At 49.7% G+C, this 18,152-nt stretch overlaps 8 protein-coding genes across 8 annotated transcripts; 4 read left to right on the top strand and 4 right to left on the bottom strand.

Annotated features, from left to right (window-relative positions):
* Nucleotides 1–415: 415 nt before the first annotated feature.
* On the top strand, nt 416–2,785 carry FOBCDRAFT_235529 (P-loop containing nucleoside triphosphate hydrolase protein; the record flags this gene model as incomplete). The annotated part of the gene is made up of 1 exon (XM_031182236.2): nt 416–2,785. One exon carries the CDS (start codon nt 416–418, stop codon nt 2,783–2,785), a length of 2,370 nt encoding a protein of 789 aa, XP_031043004.2.
* Nucleotides 2,786–3,725: 940 nt separating this feature from the next.
* Nucleotides 3,726–4,832, bottom strand: FOBCDRAFT_5050 (ADP-ribosylation factor family-domain-containing protein). Its single transcript, XM_031182233.3, has 4 exons — nt 4,495–4,832; nt 4,179–4,423; nt 4,018–4,083; nt 3,726–3,935 (listed from the first exon to the last, which is right to left on the bottom strand). The coding sequence occupies exons 1-4, from the start codon at nt 4,640–4,642 to the stop codon at nt 3,843–3,845; spliced, it is 552 nt and encodes a 183-aa protein (XP_031043001.1). The 5' UTR covers nt 4,643–4,832; the 3' UTR covers nt 3,726–3,842.
* A 1,158-nt stretch (nt 4,833–5,990) lies between these two features.
* Nucleotides 5,991–7,024, top strand: FOBCDRAFT_173802 (emp24/gp25L/p24 family/GOLD-domain-containing protein; the record flags this gene model as incomplete). The annotated part of the gene is made up of 3 exons (XM_059608487.1): nt 5,991–6,502; nt 6,555–6,762; nt 6,798–7,024. Exons 1-3 carry the CDS (start codon nt 6,305–6,307, stop codon nt 7,022–7,024), a joined length of 633 nt encoding a protein of 210 aa, XP_059463859.1. The 5' UTR covers nt 5,991–6,304.
* Nucleotides 7,025–7,372: 348 nt separating this feature from the next.
* FOBCDRAFT_283882 (uncharacterized protein) lies at nt 7,373–10,575 on the bottom strand (the record flags this gene model as incomplete). The annotated part of the gene is made up of 1 exon (XM_054702842.2): nt 7,373–10,575. The coding sequence occupies one exon, from the start codon at nt 10,573–10,575 to the stop codon at nt 7,576–7,578; it is 3,000 nt and encodes a 999-aa protein (XP_054558817.1). The 3' UTR covers nt 7,373–7,575.
* A 1,023-nt stretch (nt 10,576–11,598) lies between these two features.
* FOBCDRAFT_211930 (uncharacterized protein) lies at nt 11,599–13,004 on the top strand. The gene is made up of 2 exons (XM_031182230.3): nt 11,599–12,786; nt 12,858–13,004. Exons 1-2 carry the CDS (start codon nt 11,985–11,987, stop codon nt 12,956–12,958), a joined length of 903 nt encoding a protein of 300 aa, XP_031042998.2. The 5' UTR covers nt 11,599–11,984; the 3' UTR covers nt 12,959–13,004.
* Nucleotides 13,005–14,446, bottom strand: FOBCDRAFT_211927 (uncharacterized protein). Its single transcript, XM_031182228.3, has 2 exons — nt 14,059–14,446; nt 13,005–13,977 (listed from the first exon to the last, which is right to left on the bottom strand). The coding sequence occupies exons 1-2, from the start codon at nt 14,326–14,328 to the stop codon at nt 13,114–13,116; spliced, it is 1,134 nt and encodes a 377-aa protein (XP_031042996.1). The 5' UTR covers nt 14,329–14,446; the 3' UTR covers nt 13,005–13,113.
* A 263-nt stretch (nt 14,447–14,709) lies between these two features.
* Nucleotides 14,710–16,556, bottom strand: FOBCDRAFT_211925 (proteasome complex subunit Rpn13 ubiquitin receptor-domain-containing protein). Its single transcript, XM_031182227.3, has 4 exons — nt 16,378–16,556; nt 16,247–16,316; nt 15,702–16,194; nt 14,710–15,500 (listed from the first exon to the last, which is right to left on the bottom strand). The coding sequence occupies exons 1-4, from the start codon at nt 16,426–16,428 to the stop codon at nt 14,945–14,947; spliced, it is 1,170 nt and encodes a 389-aa protein (XP_031042995.2). The 5' UTR covers nt 16,429–16,556; the 3' UTR covers nt 14,710–14,944.
* Nucleotides 16,557–16,686: 130 nt separating this feature from the next.
* FOBCDRAFT_211924 (uncharacterized protein) lies at nt 16,687–18,115 on the top strand. The gene is made up of 4 exons (XM_031182226.3): nt 16,687–16,863; nt 16,935–16,974; nt 17,186–17,571; nt 17,624–18,115. Exons 1-4 carry the CDS (start codon nt 16,824–16,826, stop codon nt 17,851–17,853), a joined length of 696 nt encoding a protein of 231 aa, XP_031042994.1. The 5' UTR covers nt 16,687–16,823; the 3' UTR covers nt 17,854–18,115.
* The last annotated feature ends 37 nt before the right edge of the window (nt 18,116–18,152 follow it).

Genomic DNA, 18,152 nt, shown 5'->3' with positions numbered 1-18,152 from the left:
ATCACATGATTTAATTATGCCTGAATGGCAGAAGCATGAGAAAGAAGAACATACCAGAAGATTTGCGTTTGCAAATAACCGTGTTCCTGGTCTCCTTACCTTGCTTCTCACTAGACAAGCTGCCTCTTAGGTGACAGAATATATGCGTGAGGCCATCACGTAAGTTTTCTGTCTTGCGCAGTCAGTCACATGATTATCGGATACCAGTTGGTGCTACTTATCTTATCAGCTCTAGCGTCTCTCAATGACGGATGATCGAACTTGCGAGAATATGCTCCATTCGCCTTGAAGCGTGTAGCCGAGTTTCGTGTCGTAGATAATAAAAGGTCTCCCGCATGTCGAAGGAATCCACGATCTTGTCCTCGTTTTCTTTCCTTTAGACGTTCTTTACATGCCTTCTATCACAGTGCCCAACATGCAAGCACGCAAGCAAATAATCACATCAACACAGCGCATGGCTGCTAGTGCCCGGACCCGATCCGTCCAACCACTTACACGGGTGCTTGCCACCCAACCTTTGAGACCAACTTCTCTACGATTGATTCCAAGTCTTGCTATCAGGTCATATGCCAATGGCCGTCCACATCCTCCTGGTGGCACTCACCGGATGAATATGGGCGGCGAAGAAGAGAAGCCTGCTCTAGAACAATTTGGTATCGACTTGACTGCCCGAGCCAAGGATGGAAAGCTGGATCCAGTTATTGGAAGAGACGCAGAGATTCAGCGAACCATTCAAATCTTGTCAAGGCGAACCAAGAATAATCCAGTCCTGATCGGTAACGCAGGTACTGGAAAGACAGCAATTCTTGAGGGTCTTGCCCTCCGTATTGTCCGAGGTGACGTCCCTGAGAGTATCAAGAACAAGAGGGTCATCAGCCTTGACCTTGGCTCTCTCATTGCCGGCGCTAAGTTCAGAGGAGACTTTGAAGAGAGGTTGAAGAAGGTCTTGACAGAGGTGGAACAAGCTCAAGGAGAAGTTATTCTTTTTATTGATGAATTGCACACACTCCTCGGACTTGGGAAGGCTGAAGGGTCTATTGATGCATCAAATCTCCTGAAGCCTGCTTTGGCCCGTGGCGAACTTCAATGCTGTGGTGCAACAACTCTCAACGAATATCGTCAAATCGAGAAGGACGTTGCGCTGGCTCGACGATTCCAACCTATCATTGTTAGCGAGCCCTCTGTGGAGGATACAATCAGTATTCTCCGAGGTATCAAAGACAAGTACGAAGTTCACCATGGTGTCCGCATTACAGATGGCGCTTTGGTGGCTGCTGCTACATTGTCCAACCGCTACATTACCGATCGATTTTTACCAGACAAGGCTATTGACCTCATGGATGAAGCAGCCAGTCATCTCAAGCTGCAGCATGAGTCCAAGCCCGAGGATATAATGCGCCTTGACCACAAGATCATGACCATCCAGATTGAACTTGAGAGTTTGAGGAAGGAGTCAGATATCGCTAGCAAGGAGCGGCGTGAGAAACTTGAAAGTGACCTCAAGAAACTCAACGAGGAAATTTCTGAGCTCAATGCGCGCTGGGAGAAGGAGCGTGCTGAGATCGAATCAGTCAAGAAGATCCAAGAAGACCTTGACAAAGCCAAGTTCGAGCTTGAGCAGGCACAGAGAGAAGGGAACTTTGGTCGTGCCTCTGAGCTCAGGTTTGGTGTTATTCCCAACCTCGAGAAGAAGTTGCCCAAGGAAGGAGAGGCCAAAGAAGCAAAGTCCAGCGATACTCTGATCCACGACTCTGTCAGCCCCGACGATATCGCCAATGTCGTCTCCCGCATCACAGGCATCCCTGTGTCGAAGCTGACTTCCGGACACATAGAGAAATTGGTTCATATGGAAGATTCCCTCCGCGAAGCAGTCAAGGGCCAAGATGAAGCCATCAAGGCAGTTTCTAATGCCGTCCGTCTCCAACGAGCTGGCTTGAGTGGCGAGAACAAACCACTGGCCTCCTTCTTCTTCCTGGGCCCTACTGGTGTGGGCAAGACAGAGCTGTGCAAGAAATTGGCGGGTTTTCTGTTCTCGACTGAATCTGCTGTTGTTCGCTTTGACATGTCAGAATTCCAAGAAAAGCACACCATTTCTCGACTTATTGGTGCACCGTCCGGTTACGTCGGCTATGAGGACGCTGGCCAACTGACCGAAGCTGTCCGCCGTAAGCCATATGCTGTGCTTCTCTTTGACGAGTTTGAAAAGGCACACCGCGATATCTCCGCTCTCCTCCTCCAGGTCCTTGATGAGGGCTACCTTACCGATGCCCAAGGCCACAAGGTTGATTTCAAGAACACCATTATCGTTCTGACATCGAACTTGGGCGCTGATATCCTTGTTGGCCAAAACCACCTTCACCCCTATACTGAGACACCCGATGGCGAGATGGACCCATCAGTCCGTAAGGCTGTCATGGATGTTGTCGCCTCGGCTTACCCACCCGAATTCCTTAACCGTATCGACTCTTTCATTATTTTCAAGCGTCTCGCCCGCAGCGCTATCCGTGATATTGTCGACATTCGCCTTAAGGAGCTCCAGCAGCGTCTTGACGACCGCCGCATTATCCTTTCGGTTCCCGGCGATGTCAGAGACTGGCTTGCGGAGCGTGGTTACGACCCGAAGTTCGGTGCTCGCCCCCTGAACCGACTCATTACCAATGAGATTGGCAACGGCCTTGCAGACCAGATCATCAAAGGGCAGCTGAAAATGGGCGAGACTGCTGAGGTTAAGATCCGTGACGACAAGGAGGGCTTAGATATCATCATCAAGTCCAAGGATGCTTAAATGACCTGACTATGAAGGACTATCCGGGATTCTTTTAATGACTTAATGTGTTTCATGTCTAATTCGTACCGTTTGTATGACAAAAGCGTATATAGCATCATAGAATGTAACTAAACACCAAATAATGCATAACCACTCAATTGAGACCAACCCATATCAAAACGCACTGAAGAATGTCATGTTTCATATTGCTGGTGGAATTAATTCTGCTTGGAACATTGTGGCTTAAATCTTTGATGCAAAGCAGACTTGTGCGATCCTCTAGGAGGCAGGGTCTTGACTCGGGTCGGTGTCTTATGGATCCGTTCCCCATACGTTTGCCCTTCTAAAAGGTCTTCCGTTCAAGATTAAAGTCAGTATTCGGGACACAAGCCTCTGGTCCTCTTAGCCAAAAAACTAGAGGCCGTGTGTCACTCAAATCAACTAAGCCTCGCGGTTTCACTAAAGATTTGGAATAAAACAGAGAATCTCTACAACAGGCCAATCTCGCGGTGGCCCAAATTCATGCCTCGTTTATAACCCTCGTTACTTGAGTTGCTCATCATGGTCATGTTCCCTAAGTGACATGGGAAAGAAAGAAATTAACAAACGATAGATATACCAGTGCGCCACGGTTTGCGAGAGTATTGTAAAATCAGCGAGGATGCATTCTTTTCAAAGAGCAAACAACACCCGATTGATGACTGTACAAATATCCCGGGGATCCCCATAAGACGCCTCCCATCATCACCCGACTTTTCCTCCAAGAAGAAAAAAAGAGAAAGTACGTTCTGTGGTCCTCAAGAAGCGAGCTGACGCTAGCGATGGCAAGCAGATGTTGACCAGAAGGCTCACAGTGAAGCACCATTGAGAGAAGAAGGAAGCGTTAAAAGAGGTTGCTTAAACAGAAAACGTGAATAGACGCGACTTTGGTTCAAGGATTTATCTTCGATTGGTTGACCGATAACTTTGCAAATTACAACCGAAACCTCGAGTCGAGACAAAGAGCCATTTGAGAGTATATGGCAGAGCAGGAGAGAAAAAGCGAGTTTTTATGGAGAGGCCTCTCGACATCTTTCTACTGGTGACCCGCCTTTCGGAGGGTGTTGGCGAGCCACTCAAGACCCTCATAGAGACCGTCACCGGAGGTGGCACAGGTGGACTGGATGTACTATTGACGGAAGAAGGCAAGAGGTCAGCATGTGAACAAAGAGACGACATCTGGGGTCAGATATTGATTGTCCATTACTTACCCAGGCGCGTTGTCGCAGGCTGTGGAGGCCAAGCTTGTCTGTGATCTCGGCGGCGTTCATGGCGTTCTAATGGTAGCGTAGCGTTAGTATATGGTACCGTGGGTAAATGACACATTGAGGCGAGATATGGGAGAAAGTGTCGAGGTGGGGTCGTGACGTACGGGAAGATCCTGCTTGTTGGCGAAGACGAGAAGGATAGCATCGCGGAGCTCGTCCTCGTTGAGCATGCGCTGGAGCTCCTCTCGTGCCTCAACAATACGATCGCGATCGTTGGAGTCAACGACGAAGATAATACCCTGAGTGTTCTGGAAGTAGTGTCTCCACAGAGGACGAATCTTGTCCTGACCACCGACATCCCACACGGTGAATTGAATGTTCTTGTACTCTACAGTCTCGACATTGAAGCCTGATAAGATGAGAAGGAAATCCCAATGTTAGCGGCATGAAGGTTTTGTCAGGTTCGAGGGCGTCTCATACCGATAGTGGGAATGGTGGTGACGATCTCACCAAGCTTAAGCTTGTAGAGGATGGTGGTTTTACCGGCGGCATCAAGACCAACCATCAGAATTCGCATCTCCTTCTTCCCCCACAGTCGGTCGAAAAGCTTTGAGAAGGCGAGACCCATGATTGCGGTTTACGGCTTCGAGGCCTGCGTGTCTAGGTATAGAAAAAGAGGTCCTAAAGGCGAAGGCGCAAGGTCAGCGATGCTGTGGATGGATGTTGAAAGAAGACGAAGTGGCGAGGGGTAAAAGGGGGATGAGATAAAGAGGGAAGAGACAAAGGCCGCAGGCAGGCTGAGACAATATATGGGAGACGTCTAGCCAAGGGAGGAGCAGGAGGTTGGATGTTTTGGTGATGGTGGAGGCGGGACGGCTTTATAGAGTATCGCGAAAGGACACCTAAGGGAATGATCAAGGCAACGATCAAGAGCTCATCCAGCAACACAACTCCGTCGTCACCATCATCGAAGTCCTGGATAGTCCTTCAAGCTTGCAAGCACCCCCGTTCCAGGCTGCCGCTATCACCCGTTATGACCAGCTATGCTATGCTGTACGTCGATAGTTGATTCAGAGCCGTCACGAGGCGGATCAACGGGGGAATAGCATGACGGCGAATTTGGTGATCGGGCGGCGACAGCGTGAGACGGGAGCTTCTTGAAGAGACCATCGAGAGGAGAATCGGGAATATACAAGCAACAAACAGCGGGATCTAGACAGACTCGAGCGAGAGACAGGAAGACGCTGAACTTACTGGATCGTGGGGCGGTCCTTGGAGTGGTGGTGCAGAAAAAACGACGAGCGGCGATGGATGGATGGATATGGATGGATTGGGGGTGGGCGCTGTCGTGTGGTTTGACTTGTCGGTGTGAGAAGACAATCACTCGGGGAGGGGTGAGAGACATTATCGCTCTCTTTTTGGGCTCCAGCTGCTAGGTTCTTATTTTTTCTGGCCTCGGGCTGTTTGTTACTGGGGCCGGGGCTGGTGAGCGTGCCGTTAGAGGGGAAATTACTGGTTGATCGCCAGAAAATACTGGAGCCAAGGCCTATTTTCGACGACATCTCAGGGGACAGACAGGGAGGGCTGAGGGGCAGACAACGCAATTGCACCGCCACATGTGGTCACCTTGATCTCGGGTACTTGTTTCTAAGCGATTCAGGTACTTTGAAAAGAGAAGTTGTGAATGGCGACACTTGTTGTGTCAGTCTCGTGTCAAGATATGCCATTCACATATTTCTATGCTTGAAACTTCTGAGTGCTGCAGTGCCACCTGGGAATGTATGTCGTCTCCAAAATTGCTTCTCAACGTCAGATAACACGAATTCAACGCCGCGCAATCGGTCCCGCCATGGTCCATCTCATCCCTTTTTGAAGTCGCAAGGACAGATAAACGACAAACCAAGGTAATCTCTACTAAGCCCTTGCTTGATCAAGCCACAGCAAGACTCCACCCGCCCACTTCCCCCCTTTAGGCTTGGGGACATGGGATTGGCTTGTGAATTTTGGCACGCAGACAAAGGTGCAAGCTGGCAGGAACTCAGATACATGCTCGGCAAAACCGTGGCTTCCCAGACGAGAGCCGCAACAGGAGCAACCCCCGGCTCCTCCAATTAGCTGCGAAAAGGTGTCAATTCGTCGCGATCCAAACTCCATACTTGACTTAGTGGACACTGGTCAATAGCTCCAACACGGGGATTCAATGCTCATGATCAGAGTACTCTAGCATCGCAAACAACCACGACACTCCTTTGAAGTTATAGCGATCGATCGGATCGATACATACCCGATAATGTACTTCGTCTCTGCGGCCAAGGCCCTCGTGGCCGCTGCTGTCTTCTCAGCTGTCACTGCTCACAACATCGTCCTGCCTGCTCACGGCCGAGAATGCTTTCACGAGTCCCTACACAAGGACGACACTATGACTGTCACTTTCCAGGTTGGCGATCGTGAATTCGGTAGCGCAGGCAACCTTGATATCGACTTCTGGGTACGTGGCTTTGGGAGCTAGGCAAACAATCAAGATATTAACTTATAGCCAGATCACCAACCCTGCTGGTCAATACGAGACAAACGAGAAGAGTATCTCCAACGGCGATTATTCGTTCACAGCTAAGCATGATGGCAAATACATATACTGCTTCGGAAATGAGAACTGGGGTGCCAACACCAAGGAGGTCTCCTTCAACGTCCACGGAATCGTCTACGTGAGCGAGCACGAAATGCCTGCCGACCCCCTCGACCGTGAAGGTAAATGAGCATTCTCCCGTCTGGGAATGACCAAGTTAGCTTACAACATTCTGCAGTTCGGAAGCTGTCCGATCTTCTTGCCCAGGTCAAGGACGAACAAGAATACATCGTGATCCGTGAGCGCACCCACCGAAACACCGCCGAGAGCACAAACAGCCGAGTCAAGTGGTGGAACATGTTCGTCATTGGTGTTGTCATTGGTGAATCTCTCTTCCAGGTCTGGTGGCTGCGACGTTTCTTCGAGGTCAAGCGGGTGGTTTAAGGGGTAGACTTAGGTGCATGACGACTTGATAAAAGATCAACTCATTGAAATACTCGGAAATGTTGTTTGACGAACCGCAAATGTGAAGAACGGATTGGCGCAGTATTATATTGGGAGCACTTCAGGGAGGATGAAACGATGATACAAAAGAGCAATTGGAAACCTACGCAAATGTGATGATAGGGAGAGCATGTAATATAACATTTTACGTTGAGAAGAGCCCCATGTCGCTTGCATCTGGATCAAGACAGGGTCCCAGGAAGTCTACGTGACTGCTTTGATGTTATTTTACAAATCATCTTCGGTAGATGCACACAGTTTTGAAATTTCAAATTCATTATTCAACCCGAGCAAGTCTATGACCAATTATCCTGGAAAACATGTCTTGTATACTACAATGCCTTGTAGCTCAAATCAAGGTCATTCATCTCGTTGGCGTATTTCATCACTGACATGACACGATATGAACCCGCAAGAAAACCCCAGAAAAGCAAAACCAACGCCTTGTTTTGACTCTCAGAGCCATTGCATGCAAAAGGTAAGGAGATCATTTAGGCTCCAGGATCAGACTCAGGGGCTTTACCCGCCTCAGCATCAGCATCAGCTTCAGGGGCTTCAACAGGCAGCTCGACATCTTTGACGGGATGAAGCAGCATAGGAGGCAGACACATTCTGCCCTCGCCACCACGCATGTTGCCAACTCCCTTCCCTTTTTTGCTCTTATCCTCGGTGCCTTCAAATTCCTCGCCGCCGTCATTGTTCACTCGAAGACCTAGCCAGCGACGATACATATTTGGTGCAAAGCCCGAATTGTAGAACCAGGAAAGGCCGTGCATGTTGTGTTCGCGATCACCAAAGATGCTGGTTCGAGAGCCTCCACTTGCGCCGTCACGGCCGTTATTGTAAACCTGTGCCATGTACGCTGTAGGCCAATTTCGATCAACATAGACAGGATGGGGCACAGCGACGGCCTTGTAGCCATGCTGCAGAGCGACAGTGGCAGGCCACATCTCAGGGAAGGCGAATTGCTTCTTGAAAGCCGTCATTTTGTGCATAGTTGTCAGAAGTCGCCGCGACATACGCGAAGTGGTGATGATGTTGGCCCGGCGGGGAGGGAGTCCCTCGGATCGGTTGTAGCCTGTGATGTCCTCCTTGAGACCCCAAGTCGTACCATCAGGGTTAAAGATCGGGTTAAGCGCAATGTAATCGGCCTCTTCTCCAACGCCCCATTTGTAGTGATCCTTCTCGTAGGAGGTAGGAGCAACAGGATCGTTGCCAGGCTCAAACCAGTCATCATCGTCCTTAGGACGAAGGGGTCCCCATACAGTGCGGTGGCCTTTGGTGTCAGAGTCAGGGGACTTGCCCTCAAGACCAGGAACTCCCTTCCAGACATTGTCAGCGCCTACGACACCCATCTGACTCTGAACCCGAGCCATCTGTGAGAAGTCTTCCCAGCTACCGTGAATACTGGGGAAATAGAAGCGAGAGTTGCGCTCCCAGAGACCCTTGCGAGGCTGTGATTTAGACCAGTTCTCAAGCTTGGTAAAGAGATCGTAATAGTGACCTGTGTAGCGCACATCCATTTCCCATTGCCAGAAGTAGTCGTATTCAGGATGCTTGTGGGCAAAGTACTGCATGGCCATGGACAGACCGCGGTACACGCCGTGAACGGGGAGATCAGGACCACGAGTGAAGTGGTCGTAGATACCCTGGTAAAGAGCGAGCATCTGTGTCTCGGACCACAGCGTAACCAAGCCTCTGAACTCTTCAGGAATGGCCTCCTCAATGCGCTCGTGGTAGATTCTTTCGTCCGCCCACACCGGATGAGCAGCTTCATTCTTGACCTGAACTAGGAGATGGATATCATAGCGACCACCAGATGTCACAGCGAGCTCAGTAATGAGAGATCGAAGGTTGGCAATATCATCTTCGCGCCAGTTGTACTCGTCCCAGCAGCGCACAACAACAGCAGTTCGTGGCACCCCGCTCCCAGCAGCCTTGGGCGACGCATTATTGGAATTCCCAGGCTTTTCTTCCTGGTTTTTCTCGTCCTCCTTGCTATCCTTAGATTCGGTCTCGTGGGGCTTTCCAGATTGCGACTCTTCTGCTTTTAATTCCTGAGGCTTTGGCTCACTTGATTGAGACACAGAAGCCTCGGTAGGCTCAGTCTTTGAGTCATCAACCTTTGAGTATGCGACCTGTGATGCCTCGGACTTGAATTGTTGAGTAATTTTTGGTTTTGACGTCTCAACCTGAGAGACAGCGGTCTCTTTGTCAGCCTCGGGCTTATCCTCCTTAGCACCGCGGCGCTCCAGAGTTGAAGTAGGAAGTGGCTTAGGCTTGGGTTCGTGCGCAAAGAAGCCATGAGGAGTCTGGATTTTGGAGGGAAGCTCCTTGAAGCGAGCCTGGTTGGCCTTGAAGCAACGGCGCTGGACATCAGCCCAGTCAATCTGTCGATAGTCCACGCGAGGAGTCTTCTCCCAGACAGCATCCGACCCTTCCTTTTGTCCATGCTCACCAACGCTAAGACCACCATTTCTTGAGGAATAGCCAAACCCATAGGGGCCATAGCGGCCATAACGGTCGAAACAAATGTTCTCGGGCAGGTTCAGGGTCTCGTAGGATCCGATGGCATGCTCAGGGAATCCTTGGGGGCGACCATTATAGTATCGGAGCTGGGGAACCCGTATTGTGCCGTCAGCATCTAGAAAACATTCTTTGCTTCCGGTTTCCTCACTTCGGTTCGCATAATCGCTCCAGTCGTTGCTTTTAGGGAGCTTCTTCTTGTTGACCTTGGAATCATCCTGGGGCTTGTTCTCCTTTTCCTCCGCGGCACCACCTTTTGTCTCGGCCTTAACGTCGTCCTCTGGCTTGACTTCGTCCCTCGCTTCCTTCTTGGTAGGATTTGCGCCTTGAGCTTGGGCTTCAATTTCTTCGGTAGCGGCCCTGTCGGTTTCGTCGGTATCCTTGTCGCTCTTAATTTCGTTTTGCTTGCTCCAGTCATTGCCTTCACTTAGCATCTCAGGCTCATCCTTCACATGAGGCCATTCCGGCTTTAGCTCCTCGAAAGTGACCAGGCTCTTGAGACCACCATAGTATCTTTCCAAGAAGGGGAACTTCTCCCAAGCAGGTGGCGGTGGCGGTGGGCGGTTATCAACCTTACCGTTGGCAACTTTCCAGTTCTCAACTTGGCTGGCTCGTACAAGACTCAACACCATAACGATAATGAATGTGATCACAGTGCAAAATAAGTAGCGAGTGACCTTGTTTGGCATTCGGTAGGGGTACACTTTGGCAATCCTTCGTCTAAGAGGGAGAGGTTTCTTTTGGTGACTGGGCAACATCAAAAGTCCACTGCTCGCAGATCCAGATGTATGCCTTGAAGAGCCAGCTGAAGAGCTCTCAGGGGAGTATGGCTCGTCTTCGTAGTCATCTTCATCCTCGGTTGAATAGTCGTCGTCAGAATATCGTTCCTTCGTTGGAGAGTTGACTTTTTGATATAGTGGGAGCTGAGGCTCGCGCGGCCGCAGTGGATTTGGCAGCAACCCCATAATGGGACTATTATATATCTCTGGGAAGGAATGTTAGCGATTGACGGAGGAATCTTAGGTCTCAGAACTACCCAGAGGGTACTGACCTTTTCGACCAGAGGGAACAATTTCTCAGCACTTTGTGATACTCAATTGTCGAAGTTAGAGTGACTGGTTGATGCTAAAATAACAACTTGCTTGAATGATATGAGCTCCTGAGTATTACAAAAAAAAAAAAAAAAAATTGGCATATAAAGCATGGAGAGCTGGGAAAAGTTGTTATCTCGCTGCGATTTAGACCGCTCTTAGCTGTGGTTGACCCATGATGGGAGCTCCGTCATTCGCTGGTCTGTTTTGTTACGGATCCGGCTGTTGCTGAGCAACGCTCAGCTTGGGCTTAGATGCGACGCCAGCCCTTGATACGGTTTGTATCGCCAAGCATGACAATCAAATAGCCGCTGACAAGCCAAAGACTGTTTGGATGAATGGATATGAGGCCTTCCATGGATTGAGTTTCCCAGGGTCTTTCGACACTTCGTCTTGCATGTTTACCAATGCCCGTGTGATTGTGTTGATCAGTGCAAGCTGGCTGTGCCTCAACTTTAGTTCCGAATCAAGGATAAGGAATGAGATAAAGAGGGAAACACCCGAGTTACTCTGCTTCTTTCTTGTCGAATTCCATGCAACTGCTTAAAAACCTGGTCGCTTGGCGTTTAGATAGCGCGAAGATATTATTCTGACCACCATCACAGCGCTTTGTCCAGGGTAGCTTTGACGATCTTGTACCCAAACACAGTCAAGCTTCATAGAACACTCAATCAAATCATTCTATGCCGTCTTACCTTGTTAGCCTTTCTCTTTGCGATCCAATACGCCGCTCACTAGTGACATAATATTGTCCTATTCGTCGGAAATTCCAGAGCCACAAGACTGTGTAGCTTCAATCCAACGTCATGCCCCGCCGACGGCTGCAGTGCATATCAATTCACTACTGTTTAACCAAACAGATTGATCAAATCCAAGGCTTGCTTTGCAGCTCGCTATGGTGGCTGCCAACACGCCTGTCGGAACGTCGGGGTTGGGTTGGTTAGTTGCGACGCTGGCTGAGCATCATATGACGATCCCCTCTTGTCGCTTCTTTCACCGTCTCCAATTCTTGACTTGACCTTGCCCTGTAAGACTCGGCTGTTGTCTCAGGCGATTTATTTAAATACTGCAGTGGTTCACTCTCCGATTTTATTTGGAAGAGGTCGACCGTTGTAAATCGTTCTATAAGTTGAAACACAGCTCTCTTCAATATCACATCACACTTACACGGCTCTCCAACACCCCGCTCTCCAACCACATAGCGGCATTGTGGTCGCCAATTTGTCCCCAACAGGCCCTCTTCATCTTCAAAGAAAGAGACTACTCTGCCTTTTTATCTTAAAATGTCATCAATTGCAATCGCTTCAGCCGAGACCTTGTCTTCTCCCCCTCCCGATCTCCAAGGCGAAGCTGAATTGGAACATCTTAAGATCTCCTATGCGCTTCGCCAGCAGCCCGTTTCCGTAACTCTTGATGGTAAAACCATCTTCTTGTCGTCCCTTATCTTAGTTCTGCTTATTCACTTCCTTGATTCATGTCACGCCGAGGTAGTCATTGCTTCATTCCCAATAGTGCTGCTCGTCCACAACGACTACCAGAACTTCCTCAACCTTGGCCCTGGTGGCACGCCCTCCACTTTCAGCGGCTACCTGCGTATATCATGGTTCCGTCTTTGGGCTCTCAGCGACCCGTTTGCGGCCCCAAAGCCTGACCCTATGCGTCTCCCAACATCAGGTATCCTCCGACGCCAGCGTCTCCCATACCGCGCAGGTCCTCGACCTGTTGTTGCTGGCATAGCACCCCAAAGACAACTTGATCAGCACGGATCTCGAGTATGCTACCGAGCTCTCCGTTGGTCCATGGCCAAGTTAGCGAATAGGAGCCCTAAAAAGTTTGGCACTGAGAAGTCGTGCATAGAGAAGCATGGGTTGGCACTGTTTGCCAGGCATCCAGTACAAACGAATTGCCAGGGCGAGATCTGTCATGTTCACGACTCGGACCACTCCATGCATATGTGTTTACACCCGGACGATATCAAGGAGGTGTTAGAAAAAGGCTGGGGTCAGAGGCACCCACTCGCTTGGAGAAGTCGGTTCCTCAAGAGCCCCGTCTCCCCAGACTTTGTCATGATCTATGCACCACGAGGTGAGACTTGCTTCTAGGCAACTGGCAAGAAGTTGCGAACATAAACAATGGGCTGACGAGACTTTCATTAGATGACGAAGAATTACAGGTCATCTGCAATATTATCGAAGCTGCTATATGGTACACTGTCGCCGAAGAACTCGAAATGGGGATATGTCCAAAATCCATGTAAACCTACATTGAGTTAGGCATATGGATGCGAATAGGGAAATGCTCATGTTGTGAAAATGAATCATTGCCTAGGATGTGGCTTCTAGTATCAGAGCTAATGGGTATCTTACAATGCAATAAAATCTTCTTCCAATGCCAACATCGGATGTAGACCTTCTAATCTGAGTCTCCCTGGTTCGTATCGTCCTTCGATTGCTTGAACTTCTCTTTTCCTGTCGCTAGGAAAGCTTCCACTGTTCGACCATCAAAACTCCTTCCATGCATGAGATTGATACATGCACGGGCTGAATCCGCATCTTTGAACTTGACTGAGACTATGCCTTCCGGTTCTTGGTCGAACAGGACAACATTTGTCACTGTACCCAGCTTGGCACATTCTTCTCGGATGTCCTCCTTGATCTCCAGCAGGGCAGCAGGGTCCTCCTCAAGCTCTTCCAGCGTAAACATATGCCGAAGAATCACAAGCTTGTCCCACTTGGTCGCTGTCTCCGGCTGGCCCGGGTAGGGCACGTCGTCATCCCAGTCTGCCAGCTTCGCATCGAGTTTCTGAGTCTTCTTGATGATCTTTTGCCTGTCGCGATCCTTGTTCTGTGGTTTACGCTCAGCTGTGACATCTCCCCCTTCGCCACCTGCGCCACCTTCCTGGTCGTATTTAACTTTCTTGTAACTCGAGTCTGCGGCCTGAACACGTATTCGTCCTTCACGCGTGCCACTGGGAGTGATTCTGAAGTCTGTATCATCAAGAAGCATAATGGCCATCTCCACGCTCTGGGGCTTGAAGAAGACAATCAGCGCGTCACCCTTGAATTTGCCCTCTGAGTCGGTGTATAGTTTGATTCGTGGTGCTCCGCTGTCAATTTCCTCTGCGATAACGCCGCCCTTTCGAGAGAAGAGGTCGTGGACTTCCTCAACTGTTGCATCAGCAGGTAAACCTGTGACATAGATGGCTGTATTCTGTTTAGGCTGTTGAGGTGCCTTTTGCTTCTTGTTTTGTCGTGAAGGTTTACTAGGTTCGGGAGTCTACTCAATAGTTAGCTTCAATAACCTTTCGGCAAACACGCATCGAGACAGTTTCGACAGCGAAGCGATGTTTGGACCTACTTCAGAACCATGACTCGATTCATTCTTGCGTTTTTTTGCTCCGCCATCTACAGTATCATGCGATACAGATTCTGCAAAGTCATTGAGTGCGCCAGCCGCTGGTGGTTCTAGTGCATTCTCATCTGCAAGCACCCATCGCTTGGAATCGGCGTCGAACTCGTACTCGTTGCCGTCATCGTGAACTGCAATGAACTTCTGGTCAAGTTTGGAAAATGATATGCGATCATCGCTGTCGAATTCACGAGGGTCCGTAGGAAATGAGACGTCCATCGCGACAATACCAGAGCGTCCAAGCACGTCAGGGGGGGGTTTTGAATGAAGTAGCGACTGAAAAGAGCTTGAGGTGTAGGTTGGATTTTGGTTGTTGGTGAGCTAGCTTGAAATGTTACCCTGAGGAATAGTGTAGTACGTCAGTATGCGTCTCTCTCGGTATGCTATCCTCGTGGGGGCCAACGACGGGATCTCAGTCCCCACCTTGAGTAAACACCTAGGTGCCTAAGCTACTACCTACTAAGTTAATAAGTTAATACTAGAAAAAATTAGGATTTTTTGCCAACCCTCCGTACTACATATACCTTAGCAGCTTTGGTACTAACCCAACGGCACTTACCTGTACCTTAATTATAACTCTGGTATCGATAGCCCAATAGTATGAGTATTAAATTTATATTTCAACCCATCTTAAAATCATGGATCTATTTTACTTCTGAAATCACAAACAGAGATTGGGACAAGTGGTCTAATCTCTAAAACCCACTTGATGCTGCACGTTGCCTACCAGGTATTGACCTTCATCAATATATCTCAAGTATTGCTTCTTTCTTCGTGTTATTAGAGAACGCAAGCCCACAGTCGAGAATATACCTCGCGAGAATGCATCGCTATTTCATTTCTTCTCGTCCTCGACTGTCTTCTTAACGCCATTCACGAATGCCTCAATAGCTTGGCCACCACCCAAAGGCATGCCGCTGCCTCTTAGGTATCCTCCATCTTGGACCTTTACACCAAGAGCATCCGCAATGCTTGGCAAACCACCATCCCGTATGGCCATTGTGAGACTTGCCAGGGCTTGGTTGAACTGGGGACTTCTCAGAACCTTCTTCAACAGCGTCCGCTTGTCGTCCAGGGATAATGAGGCTTTGGCATCCTCCACAGCCGAAGCTGACGGCTCCAATTTCCCATCAACAGAATCTGTTGCGCCACTTGCAAGGACAATAACAGTAGGAGGGAGAAGGCTGATCAATGCGTCTGTGAACTCTTCGGGAGCCGAGTCAACCATAGGTATTGTGATGGAAGTGGGAAGTAGGTGGTTGAGATGAGGGTATGCCTTGTCGGTGGTTTGCTGCTGCTGTCCACCAGAGAGCCCTGACGGGCCTCGAAGGCTGTCCAAAAAGCTCTTCACAGCGGCAGCAGCATCGGCATCAGGGGCAGATGAAGAGGCCCTGGAACAAGGTCAGCACAGTCACATTTTAGAGTTGATGCCACAGATCCAGCGCCAGGACACTAGTTCCCAATTCTCCTCTCGCAGTGAAGAAATCTAGTTTTACACAGTTGACCTGTTGTCCCAGATCTGTGATCTACAAGCCAAGCCCATCGCTCGCTAGCATACCATCCAATTTAACCACGCAAAGGGAATCACCTACGCTCTAGCACCATCAGCTCCGCCCTCTCGTGAGCCCTCGCCCTCCTCTCGAACGTCTCCACCCGTAGCGTCAGGTCCTGCACCTCCGCTGCCGCTTCCTCGAGGTGCACGGTGGGTATCGGCGTCTTCCATGGTCTCATCCTCGTCGTCGGGTTGGTTATCGTTGTTACGGAGAGCTGACAATTCCTCAGCGACATCCACCTCCTCACCCTGTAGTAGTTGATGGACTATTTCGCCAATCTTGCGATCACGGGGGCTGTAGTAGGCAGGATCTCCGTCTTCGCCCTGAGGCTTCGACTGAAGCCAGAAGAGATATCGTTGGGATGAAGAAGTAAACTTGAGGACGAAGATACGGCCGTTGGTCTTGGAGGTGGGCTCGGAAGACGATGTGTATTCGTGAGGAGTGAAGCTGCCATCGCCAGGGACCATGATCAGGTCAAGTTCGGGGTTGTCGAGGGGTTCGCTTCGCTTGCGCCAGCAGAAATGCACGAGATCTGTTCTGTCATTAGCCATGCAGCAATAACACGGGCGACCTTGAAAACTCACCATCTTCAGAGTATAGGTAGATATAGCCCGGCTCAGGCTGCGGCTTCACCTTGTAAGGCTTGGAGGAGGCCTGGAGACAAGTGAAGTTAGTGTATGCTCCTACTAATTCCTGGGCACTGGATGAGACGTACATCAACCTCGCACTGGCCCGCTTTGAAGGTGATAATTGGTGAAATTGGCATGTTCGGAAATTTTGGATATGTGCCGGAAGAGAGAAAACTGTGGTGTGTTGGGAAAAGGTTATACAACGACTTGATTCACAAGGCGGCAGAAGCTCTTACGTCGTCCAGCTGTGATATATAGAATGGAGTTACCTAAGATAGGAAGCTCGGACCCACCTACACCTTAGCTCAATGACGCTCGTAGACCGGCTAGCGGAGAGAATTAATCCGTCACTTTTTCCGCCCCTCACTTAGCATTTAGTAGTGAGCCCCAGTCAAAGCAGATTAGGTGAAAAATCTCATAAACCCCACCTGGACATCGACCAGACAACCCATTTTCTTTCTCACATCTCTCCCAGCTCTACAAATACCCGACCTTTCTCTTCTTTCCGACTTGACTTTTCACATCCTTCAAAATGGGCTTCACCGATCTCGTTTCCGATGCTGGGCTTACCGGTATGTCCCTGGCCTCATAGTTTTCTTGCGCCTCTCTTTTCCGCACCATGGACACTGACACCTGAAATCAGTGCTCAACAGCTGGTTGAGCACCCGCTCTTACATTGTTGGGTATGTATTGAACTGTTTTAAACCTCACCTACTCTTTCTCCCTTTTCAAACTTCTATGATGAGACAAATTGGTCCGTGTTTCGGAGGCGGACTCAAGACCCGCCGTTTGACGAAACAACAAGCACTTGTGCACCTCTGAGTAGTTTTCAAAACATCCGATGTTTTATTCTTGAATAACGAGTTGAGAATATGTGCTAATACATCCTCTCAGCCAATCAGCCTCTCAGGCTGATGTCGCTACCTTCAAGGCTCTCTCTAGCGCTCCTGACGCTGAGAAGTACCCCCACGCCGCTCGATGGTACAAGCACATTGCTAGCTACGAGAGCCAGTTCGCCACCCTCCCTGGTGATGCTGCTGCTCCCTACACCACCTACGGCCCTGAGACCGCGGAGGTGACCATCAACCCCGCCCAGGCTCCTGAGAAGGCCGAGGGAGGTGATGACGACGATGTCGACCTGTTTGGCAGCGACGACGAGGAGGAGGATGAGGAGGCTGCCCGCGTCCGTGAGGAGCGTCTTGCTGAGTACAAGAAGAAGAAGGAGGCCAAGCCTAAGACCATCGCCAAGTCCGTCGTCACTCTTGACGTCAAGCCTTGGGGTATGTTTTTCCCTTTCGTTCTTTCAAAAATTCCCATGCTAACGATGTTTAGATGATGAGACCGATATGGTTGCCCTCGAGGCTGCCGTCCGTGCTATTGAGAAGGACGGCCTCGTCTGGGGTGCTTCCAAGCTCGTCCCCGTGGGCTTCGGTGTCAAGAAGCTCCAGATCAACATGGTTGTTGAGGACGAGAAGATTTCCGTTGCCGACCTTGAGGAGGAGATCCAGGAGCTTGAGGATTACGTCCAGTCCACTGACGTCGCTGCCATGCAGAAGCTATAAAAAGCCTGCGGAAACTACGTCAAACTTATGATGAGGCACGACGGCGAGGACTTATGACCAATGGGATCTTATGACTTCGAATGAGCTACGTACAGGTGGAAAAGTCATGAATCCTACCCCTTCGTACCGACCATAGATTATGAAAACAAAAACAAATATGACTGAGTATAATATTCGTTACCAGTAGCTTTCAGGATGTTTCACCCCGCAAGTTGGAGCCACTCGTATGTGATAACGCATCCACGTTGATGAGAAAGAAAAAAAAAAGTCCTACCCCACTATTACCACACCCCTCTGAC

The sequence above is a fragment of the Fusarium oxysporum genome, chromosome I (assembly GCF_013085055.1).
Source record: "Fusarium oxysporum Fo47 chromosome I, complete sequence".
Lineage (NCBI taxonomy): Eukaryota > Fungi > Ascomycota > Sordariomycetes > Hypocreales > Nectriaceae > Fusarium > Fusarium oxysporum.
The sequence above is the reverse complement of the archived record's forward strand: the minus strand, read 5'-3'. Positions and strand labels throughout refer to the sequence as shown.